The sequence below is a fragment of the Astatotilapia calliptera genome, chromosome 6, assembly GCF_964374335.1.
Source record: "Astatotilapia calliptera chromosome 6, fAstCal68.1, whole genome shotgun sequence".
NCBI lineage: Eukaryota > Metazoa > Chordata > Actinopteri > Cichliformes > Cichlidae > Astatotilapia > Astatotilapia calliptera.
The window spans coordinates 29325706-29343170 of NC_137427.1; the positions used below are offsets into that span (position 1 = coordinate 29325706).

The 17465-nt window shown below is 43.8% G+C and overlaps 1 protein-coding gene across 2 annotated transcripts in view; it reads right to left on the minus strand.

The window, feature by feature from the left end:
• The window catches only part of LOC113024422 (voltage-dependent T-type calcium channel subunit alpha-1H-like), a 63884-nt gene that overhangs the window by 25662 nt on the left and 20757 nt on the right, over nt 1–17465 (minus strand). For both annotated transcript variants that reach the window (XM_080303079.1, XM_026171519.2), the window contains exons 9-15: nt 16834–17401; nt 12473–12825; nt 4129–4280; nt 3447–3632; nt 3042–3159; nt 2397–2552; nt 1574–1661 (exon numbers count right to left, since the gene is read on the minus strand). In XM_080303079.1, the coding sequence (XP_080159205.1) occupies nt 1574–1661; nt 2397–2552; nt 3042–3159; nt 3447–3632; nt 4129–4280; nt 12473–12825; nt 16834–17401 (1621 nt within the window). The remainder of the gene's footprint in view (nt 1–1573; nt 1662–2396; nt 2553–3041; nt 3160–3446; nt 3633–4128; nt 4281–12472; nt 12826–16833; nt 17402–17465) is intronic.

Here is a 17465-nt window from a genome sequence, read left to right on the forward strand (position 1 = left end):
TTCTCATTTATTATATTTTGGGATTTGCAATATTTTCATGGTTTCGTTTGGATCAGGGCTGCACTGACCATGGCTGTATCCGCTGCATATAGGCTGTATATGTCACGATCACTGGCTGGTAAAGCTCTGTGGATGTTCAGGTTTTTAAGGTGGATCTTATGCATGAGTTGTGGAGCTGACAAACTGACTGCACTAAAAGTTGTGCAACTGACTTCTGGATCACATGGTCTGGCAAAATCAGACCAACCTAAATTAAATCCTCCTTTTGTGTGTGTTTTACTTTGATTATGACAACAATTAGTGACTAAATAAGACTTTAGAAACTACTGAGTGGGCCCATAAACCCATGTGGAAAGTCTCAGCTGAGCAATACGGGCATTTTTTTAGATATCAGTAGATATCAGTGAAATTTGACTTCGCTGCTCCTGCTCGACATTAGAAAGAAGACGTTTAAGACTTCAGTCAGTAATTTTTCATCAGGGAATTTGATCATCCGCAACTTAAAGTTTATGATTTAGAGAATCAAGCTAAAAACGTTTAAAAATTGGGTACTAATATTGTTTATTACTCACTGTCAAAGAGGACAACGAGAAGAAAAACACATTCATAAATAAAACAGGTTATCAGTATTTGTCCCTGAGAGTAAAGAGTAAAGCAAGTTCAATATAAACGTTGACACACATAAATATTCTAAACGTGGAGTCTGTAATAATTGGATTAGCTGTAAAAATGTGCTGCATTATTTTAAAAAAATCTAGATAGTGCACATTTGTGTTACTAAATGTTCGCAATGTGTTTCGTGTCCATTTTTCACTCCCGTGTTGTTCTTGAGCAAATACAGATGAGCTGCCCTCAAGAAGCTCACAAATGCAATTTAAACAAAATTAGCCTCTACTTAAAAAGCCCAAACCTCCTTCAGATTCATCTTACGCCTAATTTGAGGTAATGTAGGTTGAATTTTTTAATTAATATTAAAAAAAAGACAGCATCAGAGTGAGTAAATAATGGCCTATGTGTAATGTCAGTGAGGTTTATGCGGTTTTGCCCTTTTAATGAGCCCTCAGAGTGAAAGTAAGAGTAATGTCTTGATGCCTGCTTCAATAATCCAGGTAAGGAAATCCCCAAAAGTTGATTCTGTTCATCTGGACTCAGTGTTCTCATTAAGGTGACATCATCTGCAGCTTTCCCACCATTATAAACCAACGGCCGGCTGACTGAACCAAATCAGACAAACTGAGCTTGTGGCTTTTTTGTTAGTCGGTGGCATGAGTTTCAGTCGTTACGCAGCTGTTTATAAGGTCGGGGAAACCTGCAGTCAGCCGAGACTGAAGATGTCAGTTGAACGAGAGATTAAACTTTTCTCCCACTGAAAACGCTGCATCCAGATAAAGATCTTTCAATCTTTCTGGGATTAAAAACAAGAGAATATTTTGCAGAATTATGGAAAGCCTTTAAAATGTTCACAGGATGAAAGAACCTCCAAGAATTCAGGTCAGAATACACCAAAAGGCTATTTTAAGGCGACTCCATGTGAACTTCCACTTCCATGTCCGGCTGATCTGCGAGTTTGTACCTGCAGCGTACAGCTCTCTGAGTTTCTCCTCGTCCTCGTAACACATCGAGTGTCTCTCATCATCGGCCTCAGATCTGTTAGCATCTCCCTGAAAACACAGACAGACGCAAATATACACCAGAGTCATCATAATCATCACCACCTTCCCTTCCTCAGTGTTGTAAAAGTGAAAAGCACATCTCGGTCGAGCGGGAAAGACTAAGAGGAAAACTAGGCAGATGGGCGGAGGGAATCTCCAGCGTTCTCTAGTTGAGTTATGTGGATGGCTTTGGCAGCGATCTCCTGTAGTCACGCCAATAAAGCTTTACTGAATTTAATTAAAATTCACGCCAGAAAGATGGAGGCAGGCGGCTTTGGCAAAGGGTATCTGTGTGTGTGTGTGTGTGTGTGTGTGTGTGTGTGTGTGTGTGTGTGTGTGCGCGCGCGCACACGCAATAGTGAGAGAAAGAGCAAGCGCTCTCTGATGCCGGAGATAAAAGATGAAAACTAAACAACAAAAGCTCACCAGCTGTGAATGGCAGGCGATATCAAACACATCCCTACCCTGGAGAGTATTTTGTGTGTGTATGTGTGTGTGTTGCAGTGAGAGAGAAAGATGGAGGAAGAGAGAACGGAGGATAGGCAAAAAGCAACAGAGGAAAAGTGTGATGATAAAGAGACAGCGAGCGAGAGAGAGAGAAAGGAGAAACCACACAGGCAGGATGGAGGAGATTATTCTCTTGTAGGCAGCTTTGGTATCATCAACACAACAGAGCTCAATTAGTCTCATTCGCTCTGCCTCGTTGTCTAAGTAGCTCAAATGAAACGGCATCTTTGCCCTTACTTCAGCTTGAAAGCCCTCGACCAAAATGGCGACGAGCAAGTTGAAGAGGACGTAGTTGCCAAAGGTCATGAGGGCGACAAAATAGAGGGCAGCCAACGGCGTTGTGGAGGCCATCCCGTTATAGAGCACCGCGTTCCAGTCCTCCTGGGTGAGGATCTGCAGATTAGATAAGATGCGGAGAGACGTCAGGGGGTTAGAAAAACAGGCCGTCAAACACACAAGGAGCCAAAAGGCGACGCGCTACGTTGCTAGCAGGTGTTCCAAGAATAGATAATGTGAGTTTCTTCCTTTATTATCTTGTCGTCAGTTGAACAGTAATGACGCTCATCAGTGTTAAATGAACTCCCGCCGAGTGAGTGCTTCATTATTGCTCTTCCTCCTCTGCTCGTGAGGAACATCTTACCTGCCCACTGGGACAGTTTTTTTATACTTTTCTGAAAAACCGAGCGCGCGCGCTCCCAAATCGGAGCAAATGAAATCACGGGCGAGCGCTCGTGACTGCAGCAGCTGTTGTTTGAATCTCACTCCTAAAAGTGGCGCGTAATTGATGGGGAAATTCCTCCAAATCAAATACCGTCGGTGTCTTCGTGTGCTCTGCGCGTGTGTGTCCCTGAGCGAGGGTGCATGTGAGGATGTTTGTCTAACCTGAAAGACAGTGACAGTCGCCCAGAGCAGGGAGTCAAAGTTTTTTCTGTCTGGTAAAGTGTCTCCGCTGTCTTGTCGCAAACCAAATTTACAGCCGAACAGATGCATCCCCAAGATACTGCAACACACACACACACACACACACACACACACACACACACACACACACACACACACAACAGTAAGGTAATGTTTTTATCGAGCAGTAATTTAATATGTGCAACAACAAGATGCGGTAATACTGCCTGCGTGCACAGCTGTATCTACATGAAAGCCGATGACACATGTGGTGATCAGTTTATAACAGAGGAAGGAGAATCCCAGCAGTAGCCATTTGAAATGTAATAACAGTATAATTAAAGCAGAGAAAACGCTTAATCATCACTGTAACTCGTGAATATATACCTGAATATGAATATAAAAAGCATCAGCAGCATGCAAAATGTGGCCACGTTGTCCATGGTCTTCATCAGCACCACCAGCTGCCTCCTGAGTGCAGGAAGGAACCGGACCAGCTTCAAAACTCTCAGCAGGCGGAAGGTGCGCAGCACCGACAAGCCTCCCTCGGCCTCACCCACGATCTCCCACACGCTGAAACACACACACAGGTTAAAAGCACAGAGATGCATTTCCATTGAAGCGATTAAGGAATCAGCTGTTACCCTTTGTCAGCATTAGCGTCACCCAGGAAGACAAAAACAAAAAGAAAGAAAGAAAAACTTCCCGAATCTTTTCAGAAGGGAGAGAGCGCTCAAGTCTTTTTGATGTGACGTGTGGCAAACGAAAAAACGAAGTCGGGCCAGTGTTGTTTACAGTTCACCAGCCAATAAAGAAAGCCAGCGCAGCGTGAACTGGCACGGTAAACAAGCAAGGCCTTCAAACGTGGATACATAATTTAGCTTGTAGTACTACATAATGGAGTGAATACAGGCCCTCTGGACTATGAGTGCAACCGCTTGGCTCAGCTGCCAGCACCGGCATCGCTGGCAGTTCGGGAGATTTAGCTGCAGACGTGAGAACAGGAGGAATAACTAATGACAAGAATTCCCTTTTTGGGGTAAACACACAGACAGAGAGTTCCCCCCACCTGATGATGACAATGACGCTGTCAAAGCCGTTGTAAGGGTTCTTGATGTAGCCGAAGAGCCCGAGAGCCAGGAGCTTCAGCAGCATCTCGAGACTGAAGAGACTAGTGAACACCATGTTACTGATCTCCAAAATATCTGTCAGCTCCTGCGGCTGAAGAGGTGCAGTGTTTGTGGAGAGAAAACAGGGAGAGATTGATGTACAGAGATGGACGGGCACAGAGAAAAATGAACAAATAAACAGAGACAGACAGCGCGGAGCTCAGTGCACTCAACATGTTAGGAATCTCCAAGATGTTGGTGAAGGCTTCAGTTTGGGTTTACATGGATTAAAGCTGGTCAGATTTTGTTGCTGTTCTTTTTTTCAGATATTTTTTTAGGTTTATGACAAAAAAAAGCTTAAATTTGTATCCTCATTCCAAAAAATCCACAAAAAAAAATGTTTCAGAGCCTGTTTTTAAGGACATAGCTGGTTACTTAGTTGTTTCAGGACATTTTTCTACTGATCAATTTGCCATAAAGGCCCACTGTTATGTAAAAACATGCATTTTTTTGCACATTTGGACAATCAAACATTTGATCCTCTTTTAACAGAATTAAAAAGTTAACCCAATACAGTCTAGTAACCTCTAAACTTGCTAGCTATGTGCCAGTCTATCAGTATCTGAATTTATAGTGAAGCGACAGGAGAAACACGCTTCAACCACGTGACAAACGTTAATATTTCATCGTTTATCTACCAGAGGGGAAATTCCCTGTTAGGCCTGTCCCTGTTTTCCACTTTTATCGTAACAGTTGAGAGAGATGACATGAAAGCAGGGAGAGCAGAAGGAGGACGTGCAGGCTGCTGCGTTAGCGTCACACCATATGTGTGAGCCAAACAGCACAACAAAACACGACTGTGCTTTAAACTGCTTTGTCATATTATCTAAGTAGGGACCCATAAATGATGATTACACATAAAAATTGTTAGAGAAATCTGTTCATGGTTTGTGCGTCTGAAAAAAATAATACTGGCTGATATGTTGATTTTTTTTTATTTGAGTTCAGTTCAAATTTATTGTATTATTATAGCATCAGATCACAACAACAGCTGCCTCAAAGGATTTATATTGTAAGGTAAAGACTACAATTATACAGAGAAAACTAATATGAGCAAGCACTTGGCGACAGTGGTAAAGAAAAACTCCCTTTTAACAGGAAGAACCCTCTGCCAGAATTATCAGACTCTTAAATCAGCAAATATCGGTCTTAAAGATGCTCACTGGGTTCCAATATAATTATTTATTTTATAATGAAGAACTTCATAAAATTATCTGTAACCCTGTAATATCGTAATATGCAGCATTTGTTCTTCTGGGGGACAAAAACCCACATCATAAACAACAAAAGTACTTGGTCATCTACACATATCAGGGGTGAGCAGTTAATTTTTAGGCGCACTCAAACTCGATGAGCGCTTTAGAACGATCCATTCTTTCACAAATGTTTGTGCAGCGCAGCCACGTGTTTGATTTTATACACCTGTGTCAACTGACTAAGATTAAGTGATTAAGTGGTGTGGCCCAACACGTTTGTCCATTTAATGTACTAATTTCTGATGTTTTTAGGTTAGGCTATGTTAGGCGTTACCTTAGTGGTAGCTGTCATTAAGAAAAAGTTAAATAAAATAAGTAGAGTCCTACATTTGTCAACCCTTCAAAAGCATGACACTAAAATCTGTGTTGCCAATGATTAGGGAATCACAGATGGAGCCTGTCTCAACCTGTCTGTCTGATATCGAGGGTCTGCTGCTGTCTTTGCTATTAAAGTGCTGTCATCATGCCAAGATCGAGAAAGCTCCCCAAAGCCTTCAGAAAATCGTCCGGGTATCCAAGCGAGTCTGCAAGGAGTTTTATACAGAATACTATAAGGGCGTTTGTATTATCATAGCGTGAGATAATTCACTATCTGGTAAGTACATGATATAACAATATCTCTTGCATGCCTGGACACAAGAACAAAACATTAATTAGTGCAACTGAGGTATTTCAGCCATCATGATTCAGGAGTTATTAATCACGCTCGTGTCTTATACACAGTCAAGGATGTACTTCATGTGATGAGCTACAAGGCTGAGCTGTAATTACAATGAGCGTGTAATCTGTTAGTGTCCAAATGTTGCCATAGTAAACTAACCATAATTTCTTCATGACATCATCGCCAAATAAAGTGTAGTTGATATTTTACTATTAAATTAAGATTAAACCCAAAATGTGGAGATCACATTTCACAATAGCTGCCGAGGCTCTACAAAAGCCTCGTGCAGATGAGTCAGTGAAACAACTTAAACAGCTGTCTTGTCGTGTCTCGTGATACAACATCCTCTTTACTGCATGAGGTTGTAACTGTCGACAACCTTGCATCTGTCCACTGCCAGCTATTTCATCTGGTCAATATTGTGTGGGGGTTTTTTCCTTCTGGCCAGATACAGCTTCACATTCCTTATACGCATCACCTCACTGTGTTTATGTGATAAAACAGAAATCATTTCCTTGTAACTAAAACTGATTCTGCAGTACGATTTCACGTTCTCATGTACACAAAGCTTTATGCAGAGGGCTTTAATCTCCAAAATGATCAATAATATTTTTTCTCAATGTGTCCCTAACACTCCTTTGTAAAGAGCAGTCATTTGGCTGCAAAGAATTTGCAGGTAAGTTGGTATGAAAGTGCATGTTCTTAGGAGTGCAGTCGCCTAAATTTGAGCTGGTGAACATAAAGGCAAAACCCGCCCTTTTGGACTAAATAGGTTGGCCATGAAAGAACTTTCTGCAGCCATTAACAAACACCAGAATAAACACCCCGAGGCTGCTTTTATTGTTGCTGGCGACTTCAACCACACCAACTTAAAGACAGTCCTCCCCAGATTCCACCAACATGTCTCCTGCCACACCAGAGGAGACAAGACTTTAGACCATGTGTATTCCAACCTGGCTGGAGCCTACAAAGCCACACCCCTCCCCCACATTGGACAATCGGACCATCTCTCCCTGTTCCTCACACCTCGGTATTCACCACTCATCCAACGTGTGAAACCTGCTGTGAGGACAATTAAAGTGTGGCCAGAGGGGACAGACGCAGTGCTCCAGGACAGATTTAAAAACACAGACTGGAATATGTTCACCCACACAGACCTGGACCAGTACGCCTCATCTGTACTGGATTACATCTCCAAAACCACAGACAGTGTCACCACCCAGAAACGGATCACCATGTACCCCAACCAGAAGCCTTGGATGAACCGGGATGTTCGTCTCCTCCTGAAGGCCCGCAACACTGCCTTTAGGTCAGGAGATGCACACGCCTACAGTACAGCCAGGGCTAATCTAAAGAAGGGCATCAAAAAAGCCAAACACCATTACAAAAAGAAGGTAGAAGAACACTTCTCCAACTCCAACCCCCGACGCATGTGGCAAGGACTCCAGACCATCACAGACTACAGGACCACCAAACCCTCCCCCGCATCCTCTGATGTCTCCTTCCTCAACGAGCTCAACAACTTTTATGCTCGTTTTGAGCGAGGGAACCCCACAACCACAACCAAAGCAGACATGACGCCAGACCACCAACCTATGACTCTCTCCCCCACCGATGTAGGAGCGGTGCTGAGCAGGATCAATGTCCACAAGGCTGCAGGCCCTGATGGCATCCCCGGGCGTGTTCTCAGAGCGTGTTCTGGGGAGCTTGCAGGAGTGCTCACAGACATATTCAATCTGTCCTTGGCCCACGCTGTGGTACCGGCCTGCTTCAAATCCACCTCCATCGTCCCGATACCCAAAAACTCCAACCCATCTTGCCTCAATGATTACCGCCCAGTAGCACTCACCCCCATCATCACTAAGTGCTTAGAGCGACTGGTCCTAGCACACTTCAAATCCTGTCTCCCCCCCACCCTGGACCCCCACCAATTCGCATACCGCCGGAACAGGAGCACAGAGGATGCAGTCTCCATCGCAATGCACTCTGTCCTCTCACACCTGGACAACAACAACACCTACGCCAGAATGCTGTTTATAGACTTCAGTTCAGCATTCAATACAATCCACCCCTCACAACTCATCAGGAAACTGACAGACCTGGGCATCAGTTCCCTCATCTGCAAATGGTTACTGGACTTCCTGACCAACCGCCCCCAACATGTCCGGCTGGATAACCGCTGCTCATCTACCATCACAATGAACACCGGTGTACCACAAGGCTGTGTGATGAGCCCTTTCCTCTACTCCCTCTTCACCCACGACTGCAGACCTGCTGATGGTTCCAACACCATCATTAAGTTTGCAGATGACACCACGGTGATTGGCCTCATCAGTGACAACGATGAGGCCGCCTACAGGGAGGAGGTGGATCGTCTGGCTGAGTGGTGCGACAGAAACAACCTGCTGCTTAACACCGAGAAGACCAAGGAGCTCATCGTGGACTACAGGAGGAATGCTGACCCACATCCACCCATCCACATTAAGGGGACGGCTGTGGAGCGTGTGAGCAGCTTCAAGTTCCTGGGAGTCCACATCTCCGAGGATCTCACCTGGACGACCAACTGCTCCAAGCTGGTCAAGAAGGCTCACCAGCGCCTCTTCTTCTTGAGGACTCTGAGGAAGAACCACCTGTCCTCAGACATCCTGGTGAACTTCTATCGCTGCACCATCGAGAGCATCCTGACCAACTGTATAACAGTCTGGTACGGGAACTGCTCTGCCTCGGACCGGAAGGCGTTGCAGAGGGTTGTGAAAACTGCCCAGCGCATCGCCGGAGCACCACTTCCTGCCATAAAAGACATCTACAGGAAGCGGTGTCTGAAAAGGGCTGGGAAAATCATCAAAGACCCCAGTCACCCATCACATGGACTCTTCACCCTCCTGCCCTCTGGGAGGCGCCACAGGAGCCTCCGGACTAAGACCACCAGGTACCGGAACAGCTTCTTCCCCACAGCTGTCAGACTCCTGAACTCTGCCTCCTGACATCTGACCCACGTTAAACTCATGCACTGAACATACACACACCCACAATGGACAACTGTACCCTCAAACACAATAATAACATGGACTGAACCACCACTCACAACCACTAGCACTTTATATAGCCTCTGTAGAAACTATCTACACCCTCACTTATCTTAACTGCACTACTGTATAGCTCTGTGTAAATAATCATTCTGTACATTCGATAATCTTTAATCCTACAACTGTTTACAACTTGCATAGTTCCCATTTCTGTATAGCTGTATATCCCAGATTCTGTAAAGTTATTTATTTCATATTCTGTATAGTTTTTCATATTTATATCCTGTTCATATCCTGTACATAGCTTGTACTCACTACAGCCTGTACATAACTATAGTTATAGAATATTCACAACATACTTCATACCGTGTACATTATAACATACCATAATAGACCCATTTCTGTAATATACTCACATATCTATATTATTGCTAATATATATTGTAATATATCTATATCACTAAAGCACTTCTGGATGGATGCAAACTGCATTTCGTTGCCCTGTACCTGTGCATGTGCAATGACAATAAAGTTGAATTCTATTCTATTCTATTCTAAATGTGCTCCGGACAGACAAATACAGAGACGACTGGCTACAGTAACAGAAGAGACATTTGGTGCAGACCAAAGACATCTTTTCAGGAGAAGCGTAGCGGTGGAAATATTAGTGCTCGGGGTCACTTTGCTGCCTTTGCTGACTGGGCAGCCTGTAGTAATTAAATCAACGCCAAATTCTCTCCATCACATCAAAGAGTGCTTGAAGATAATGCGAGGCATCTGTCGGAAAACTGAAGGGGACCTTTTATGAGGATAATTGTCGTAAGAGATTTGAACCCCGTTAAAATGTTATGAAACAGGCAGAACGAGCAATAAGCCGTCAAACAGTTTGCTTGGAAGAGTGGTCAAAAAGTTCAACAAGACCATGACAAAAACTCGTCCACAACCATGCAAAATAATTTCAAAACAGTATTTTGAAAGCTTTTTGAAGGCATACTTATACCATGTGTGCTAATCGTTTTCACAGATAAATATCTGGTGGTAATTTGTTTGCATAAATGATTTCAAAAGTCCAAAATTTCCACTTCAAAAGCACTCTAATCATGTTCACCATCTTTAAAATGATGCCACGTAGGACTTCCTCACCTGCACACTCAACCAGGCCCCGCACACACTTGATGAGGCGTCTTTTCCAATATATCACACAGTACTGTGCAAAAGTCTTGGGCCCACCTTTGCGTCTTTATATTTTGCCAGGAAAATGGGAAACAGGTGCAGCAGTTTATTAAAACGTGTAAAATGGGCAAAAACAGAGTTTGTACAGTCATAGCAGTACAAACATAATCGTTCATGACCACCTTTATTCTTCACCACAGCCTGAACTCTCTGACAAGCTTTTGTCTAATTTCTTTAAGTTGTCTTCAGGAAAAGTTCTCGGGGGCTTCTTGAAGGACATTCAAAGCCCGTCTTTGGATGTTTCTCCTTTTTTTTCTGTTTTCTGTCAAGCTGATCCCACACCGTCTAACACCCTTTTATTGTGGTATAGCAACGCTAGTGGGATGTTGTCCTATTAGTGTAGAAGCTGGACAGTCTCCGTGAGTCCATGCTGCTCTCCGTGCATCTGTTCAGAAAGACCTTACCATTGTAACAGGCTGGCGCAGGCAATTAACTAACCCCAGCACATGTATGTAGGAACAGGGTAAAGCCATGGAGACTTGACTTGTATGGTCTTGTTCTGTTAACGCCAAATAAAGATCTGTTGTTCTGTCTAACCGACTGGCCGCCGAGTTGTCCAGTTAACCTCCCCACCACATGCCCGCTGGTCCTGCTATCAACTGAATGGATCAACTGAAGTTCCAGATGTAACTTTCAAGTCCTGTGTTGGGTTTTTGCTTGATTTTCATCTGTTTTAGGTTGCTATTTTTTCATTTGACTGTTACGTGTACACACACCACTGGTTTATCACTTCAGTTAGATGCCTTTTTGTATGCTTGAATGATTCAGAGGTCAGTGTGAAGTGGATCTTTGAAAGATTTTGACAGACCTTCAGAAAGCTTGAACAAGTGTTGCTCAAGACCTCTTTAAAACTTTCAATAAAGTCTTCCTCCTTGGAAGGAAAATATAAACAAATGATAGGTGGCTCAAGACTTTTACACAGTACGGTGCATACAGATAATCCTGTATTACATACTGTGTTAGATTAGACTAAACAGGATTATTGCTGGGTTTTAACAAGATCAGGAAAACATGCTAACAGCAAACGCTCTGGATTTGACATCTTATATTTTCCGCCCAGCAGCTGGGTTTGTGGGACCCAAACAAAGACGAAGTCAAGCCAACGTCAACAAAGCACAAGAGTTAATATTATTCACAAATCATAATAACAAGTAGTCTGCATAAAGTCTAACATAGTTTATACCTCTGAGCCACAGAGCTGCTGTCGTACAATAACTACGACAGTAAAAGTACATGAAAGAAATAAATCATTGAAGCTGGTGACATTTCTTGAAATTACAGAGAACATAGACCCCGTTTTTTTTTTCTTTTGCTCTGCTCCTTAAACCAACAAATGAGTGCACATGAGAAACTGCTTCTCTGAGCATGCTCAGCGCCATCTGCATGACACACAGCTGCTCTCAGAGGGTTTTTCAGAATAAACAGCACTGGTCATCCTGATTGAAATTAGGAAACACTGGCAAAAAGAAACTGTAAAGCTATTTGCGTATGTCACAGTTTTGGATGATAAAAGATGGATGCATTCACTTATTATATTCATTCGCATTGCTTCTTTGTTGATTTTGGGCCAAAAGGGATAAAATAGGTAAAATAGGGCAGCTCTCATCCTTAAATTTTAGCTATCGGAGAAGTTAAAGCCATCCAGATTTGTCATATTGTTCAGGAAATAGGCCAAACACAATCTCCCGCTGCCTTTCAGCCAATCACAATGTCAGATCTGTCCTCCCTCTCCACCTCACTCATCCACTCGCTTCTCCTCGCTCTGCCCCCGCCCCCCTCCCCGCCCCACCCCCGTCCTGTCCCAGGGTCACGCTTTAATTAACACTTCAGGTCTTATGAGTTTCTCCATCTCCTGATACATGCCTGCACACACCCACACACAGTCTCTCACACACACACATGCGCACACTCTCTCCGCGATCCCATATGCTCGCTGCTGTAAGTGTTGATTGGAGGGTAAGTTTATTGACTCCACCGCACACGGTGATTAGCGCATCAATTTTCAATCAAATTGTAGTCGCAGCCAATCTGCGAGAGGCGCGCACCCCACACACGTGCGCACACTTACCTGCTCGTGGTACTCTATGCCCATCGACAGAGTATTAATAAGGATGGCAATCATGATTCCTCTGCTGAAGTATCTGCTGCCAACAATAAGTTCCAGTTTAGTTCTGAGCCTCGCCCAGCCGCACTCCCACAGCCTCTTCTTTGGCTCAGACAGCTGCGCGTCACTGAGGCACGAGCTGCTACAGTGACACGGGCTGTTACTGTGACACGAGTGGCCGTGGCGCTGCTCTTCAGGCTGCTCGTTAACATTTTCGCCGTCACTAAGTTGGTTGTAGTAGATGCAGTACGGGCATACCGAGGACTCTCCGGGGACTTCGCCCGGCAACAGTAACGCCGGATGCCCAGCAGAGCCTCCTGCACAGACAGAGATCAGAGGAGAGGCCACATCAATCATGCATCCACGAGGGTAGAGTAAAACGTCGCTTCTGTATGCAGACACTCTGTCATTTAATATATTCTCGGCTCAGCAAAGGAGAGGGGTTTCTTTTCATTTCTGGGAAACAAAAATTCAATAACATGGAAACCACTGTGCTAGTGGGTGGGGGGCGGGGGGGTTGCTTTGTGCAGACGGAGAGCTCTGTTATTAGAACAAGGATGCTCAAGTGTGTGTGTATGCATGTGCGTTTTGTGAGGGTGGAGGAAGCTTGAGGGGGTAAGATTTCAGCAGAATTCATTAGTAAGGCACTCCGGAGGAATGCTCCAACGACATAACAACAAACACTAATCTAGCACGAGCAGTTCACTTGTCATCACAATTACAACAAATTCATGTTTCACTGGAGACTGATATAGTAAATCCAATCTGGTCGTTCTGCGGTGTGTGCGCGCGCGCGTATATAGATAAAACTGCCTTCAAGGCAGACTTGTTGAAAATGACTGACTTCACTACATACACAGGAAATACACTAATCAGGAGATGTGGGTGGCTTCCACGTAGCACCACGCTGAATGACTTCTGCTACAAAGTTCTCCAACTACAGTCGGAATTTATTGCATCACTGAAGTGTATTAAACGCTGATATGTGAAAACGGATGCTTAAAGTGCTGTGAAACACGCAGGGAGCCGTGGAAGGGGGGGACCCTGATGATGTCAGGATTACCCGGATTAATTCAGCTTGGACTTTGAGATAACAAAATTTTAATGAAAAGGCTGCGTTACCAACTGGGCTGTGGAGTCGCAATGTGTTTTTGGAACATGACTCATACTGGGAATTAAAAGACAGGATATCTTGGCCTCTGCTGCTTTGATGTTGACCGTATATTTTTGTTTCTCCCAAGTGAATCTTCGAGTTTAGTGAGAGTACAGTTTTATGGAGTATGCTTTTAAATTAAGTTCTTGTCTTAGAAATTATATGTGTAATTCAACATTGTCTGGCAGAGTTTTTTTATGTGAAAAATCTCAAGCCACCTCTCATTTCTTTCTGTCTCCTCCTCTGATCCTGGCGATGATTTGAACCATATTTTTTACAGTCCAGTTCTTGTGTAATTTTCATAGTTCAGTCTTGTCTCTCTCTTTCTCTTCCTTAAGTATGGCTTCTTGACAGCCATCTTTCCACTGAGACCATTTCGAGGGTTCAGTGAATAGTAAATGGATCAGCTGAAGGTCCAGATACATCTCGCAGGTCCTGTGTCTGGTCTTTGTTGGATTTTCTTCCCTCCCATTTCTTAAGGACAAAACTTTCAGACACTGTTCATCCGCTGTAGACAGGCCTGCCATTTCTTCTTTTGTCCTGCACTTGACCCGTTTCCAGACATTTTTAAAGGATACACTGCACACCATGCTGGGATATGCCAAGTTTTTGACTAATGGCTCTTGTTGGAGCACAAATATTATTTTATGACTGTCAAACTGTGTTATCTTTGGCATTTCTCATAGCTTTAACTAAAGTGCCTAAAGATATAGTTTTAAAATGGCTCATTGCTAAGTTGTCTGAAATGCACAGATCCAGCACTGGTCCATCTCTTGAGTTAGGTGTTTTCATCCCTGAATGATCAGGCTCTTAAAGAAAGAATTCCTGTAAAGACGGTCAGGTGCTAGGACTGATCTGAAATGAGGTTTGTTTTTTCTTTTTAGTCTGAATAAAAACTTTGAAAGATCTTCAGAGAGCCCAGAGAACCATTGTTCAAGACCACTTTAAAAAAAACGGACGGGTCAAGACTTTTGCACAGTTCTGCATTTTTATGCTGCTTTCAGCAATGCTCGATGTGTCGATGTGGGAAAATAAATATGCATAGTTTCAAAGGTTTTCAGGTTATCCCATATAAGGCAAAGAATCTTGTTAAAAGATCTTCAGTATTCTGCTACAAGTCATCTTCCTGAATATTTGCATCCCATCTCTCCACAGAGATTTCAGGGAATCAAGCACGCAAGGCCCCACAAAGGAGAAGATGTAGATAAAAAGGTTAGACCGGTGAGAAATGTTTTGGATCAATTGTCTGGAGACACTTCAACCTTTAGGCTTGAATAGTACAACAGATCATCTGAATGATCTTCCAGTTTTTTCTCAAAGCTTTGCTGTTGTGAGGAATGACGGCACTTGCTTGATGTTTTTTAACAGCATGATTGTTCATGGCATTTTAAAACTGCTGTAAACATATGGTCCTCCTTTTGTCACATACATCATCTCATTACATGGATAATGCTCAGGCTACGGTAAACACAAGCTTATCTTTTAGCTCCTGCAGTGCTGTGTGAGGCAGAGGTGAAACCAGACGGGGAGTTTTGTTTCGGGATTGTGTCGTGTCTGCACAGCGCTCTGAAACTTCACATTTTTCACTAAGTTTGTGCGACATGGGTAAGACTACAGACTGCAGTGGATGACGTAAGGTATAAAGTTACTATGAAACTGCCAGCTGGTACTGGCAAAATAAAAAGCATTCATATATATGAACACTTTATGATCCAACACTCTGCAAAAGAACAAGGAAAAAAAAGAGGAGGCTGGTCTTTTTTCTGTTTGCAGAGTGGCTCTCCATAGCATTTACACATTTACGCAGCTGATTTGCCAGCCATATTGATTATAGTGGAAGCGTGTGGCTGCTGCATGAACTTGCATACGTTACATGTTCAGTGTAGCCACAAGAATTTGAATTATAATACCTCTGAGTGTCGTCTTGTATAAGGGACACACAGCGTTATTGAATTCTGCTCGCCTTTTCAGTGCATAAAAATGTGCTCAGACTGTAACAGACAGTGGCTCTGCTTCTTTTATCATACTGCTTTGAGCTCCGAAAAGAAAATTAAATGTGCCTGCGCAGTGTTAAAGGTGATGAATGTCGCACAGATATCAAAGTTTCGCTAAATAAATCTGAAGTGATCTGAATTTGAAATACAGCTGAGGGCAAGTGGGAAGATGTATTCTTGGTTAATTTGGGACTGCCAGAGATCATTTCTCAAATTAAACAAAAACAAAGATTATTCAAACGAACAACAGCAAAGCAGGGGAGTAATCATAGACTGTATTAAAAGATGGACTTATTGTACTTTCCAGGTTTGAAAACTGAAGCCAATGTGGAGCTGTCTTAAACCTGCGTTATGGTTGCAAAAAGATGTACATGGCATAAGGAAATCTACTGGAAAACTGCCCTTGGCTTGTGATGATCCCTGTCCTGATTAGATTACAGGCTCAGTTGATAGTTTCAAGTCTTATTTAATAACTCATGATGACATTTTGTAAATTAAGGTCTTTCATTAGGGTTAAAAAATGGGATGAAGTAAGAAATGCTTCACCAAGACACAAGCCAATGATAATAAAGGTCTCAGAGCCACCCCACACTCGTCACGCCAGGTTTGAAAATACCAAGATGACAGTTGCTAGGGCCTCAGTCACACAGGCCTAGAGACCAGTCTGCAACCTCCTAGCAAGCTCCAGTCACTACGGAAAAATGTGTTTTCCCCAGCTGGATGGAAGTTGCTGTCTTCCTCCAGGTGAAATCGTGGTACTCCTCCCAAAACATCCATGCATTTACTTTGGTCGCTAACAGATTGCTTTGCTGGCCTGCAAACAGTTGCCACTTACTCTCTGAGTTGTAGTGGAAGTTGAAAAAGTGCAGCACAAACCGGAAATCGACAATGCTCACAGTCAAAGTAAAAGTGCTTCCTTACTGCTAATTTGTAAGCAATCAACACATTTCAATGTCCATTTCAAGAGTTGAAACTTTTGGTTCAAAGGAAAAGAGTTCCCGTTTCTGGTTTGCGTCACACTTTTCATGGAAAATGTTCATCATGTCCATCTTTTACATACAGTCTATGGGAATTTTAAAGCCTTTAATCCTGGACACTCACTGCTTCCACACATAGTCAGAGTGTGACACTGTGATTCACACACTTTCAAACATTCACACACATCCCTTCATCCTCACCGTGCTCCAGCACCAGCTGCGGCAGTCTGTTGCCGGTCTCCGTAGCAACCAGCCTCTTTTGGTCCTGGTCCTTTGCATCCCGGTGACTGAAGAGGGGCGCTATGAAGGGATAATTAAAGCCGTTGCCTCCATTACTGACGGCGGGGTCAGTCTGAGGCTGATGGTTTTGGTGATGATGATGATAAAGCTGATGAAGGTGTGACAAGTCATTAGGGGCGTGGCCTGAGTGCCGGTGGGCGAGACCGTTCATCTCCCCGGCCCCACCGCCCCTGGCAGATCCGCCACCTTGCTCTCTGTGGCACGCGCACGAGCAGCGAAAGCGCGCGCGCGTCTGAGCGTAGCAGCGGGAGAGCCGTCGCCAAGCCTTACGGCCCAGGTGCGCCAGGTAACGGATAATCTCCTCGTAGCAGCTCCCTGGTTGGCTATCGCTGGCCAGCGTGGAGGCCGACTGATGGAGCTGGCGGGCGCGCTGCTCTGACTTCATTAAGGCGTGTTCTCTCTGTTTCGTTTCAGAAAACTGCGTTGCTATTACGACCAGGCACAGGTTGATCATGAAGAAGGAGCCCACCTACAGAGGACGACACACGTCACATACAATAAGTATAATTTTTTATGTGTATATATATGGATGT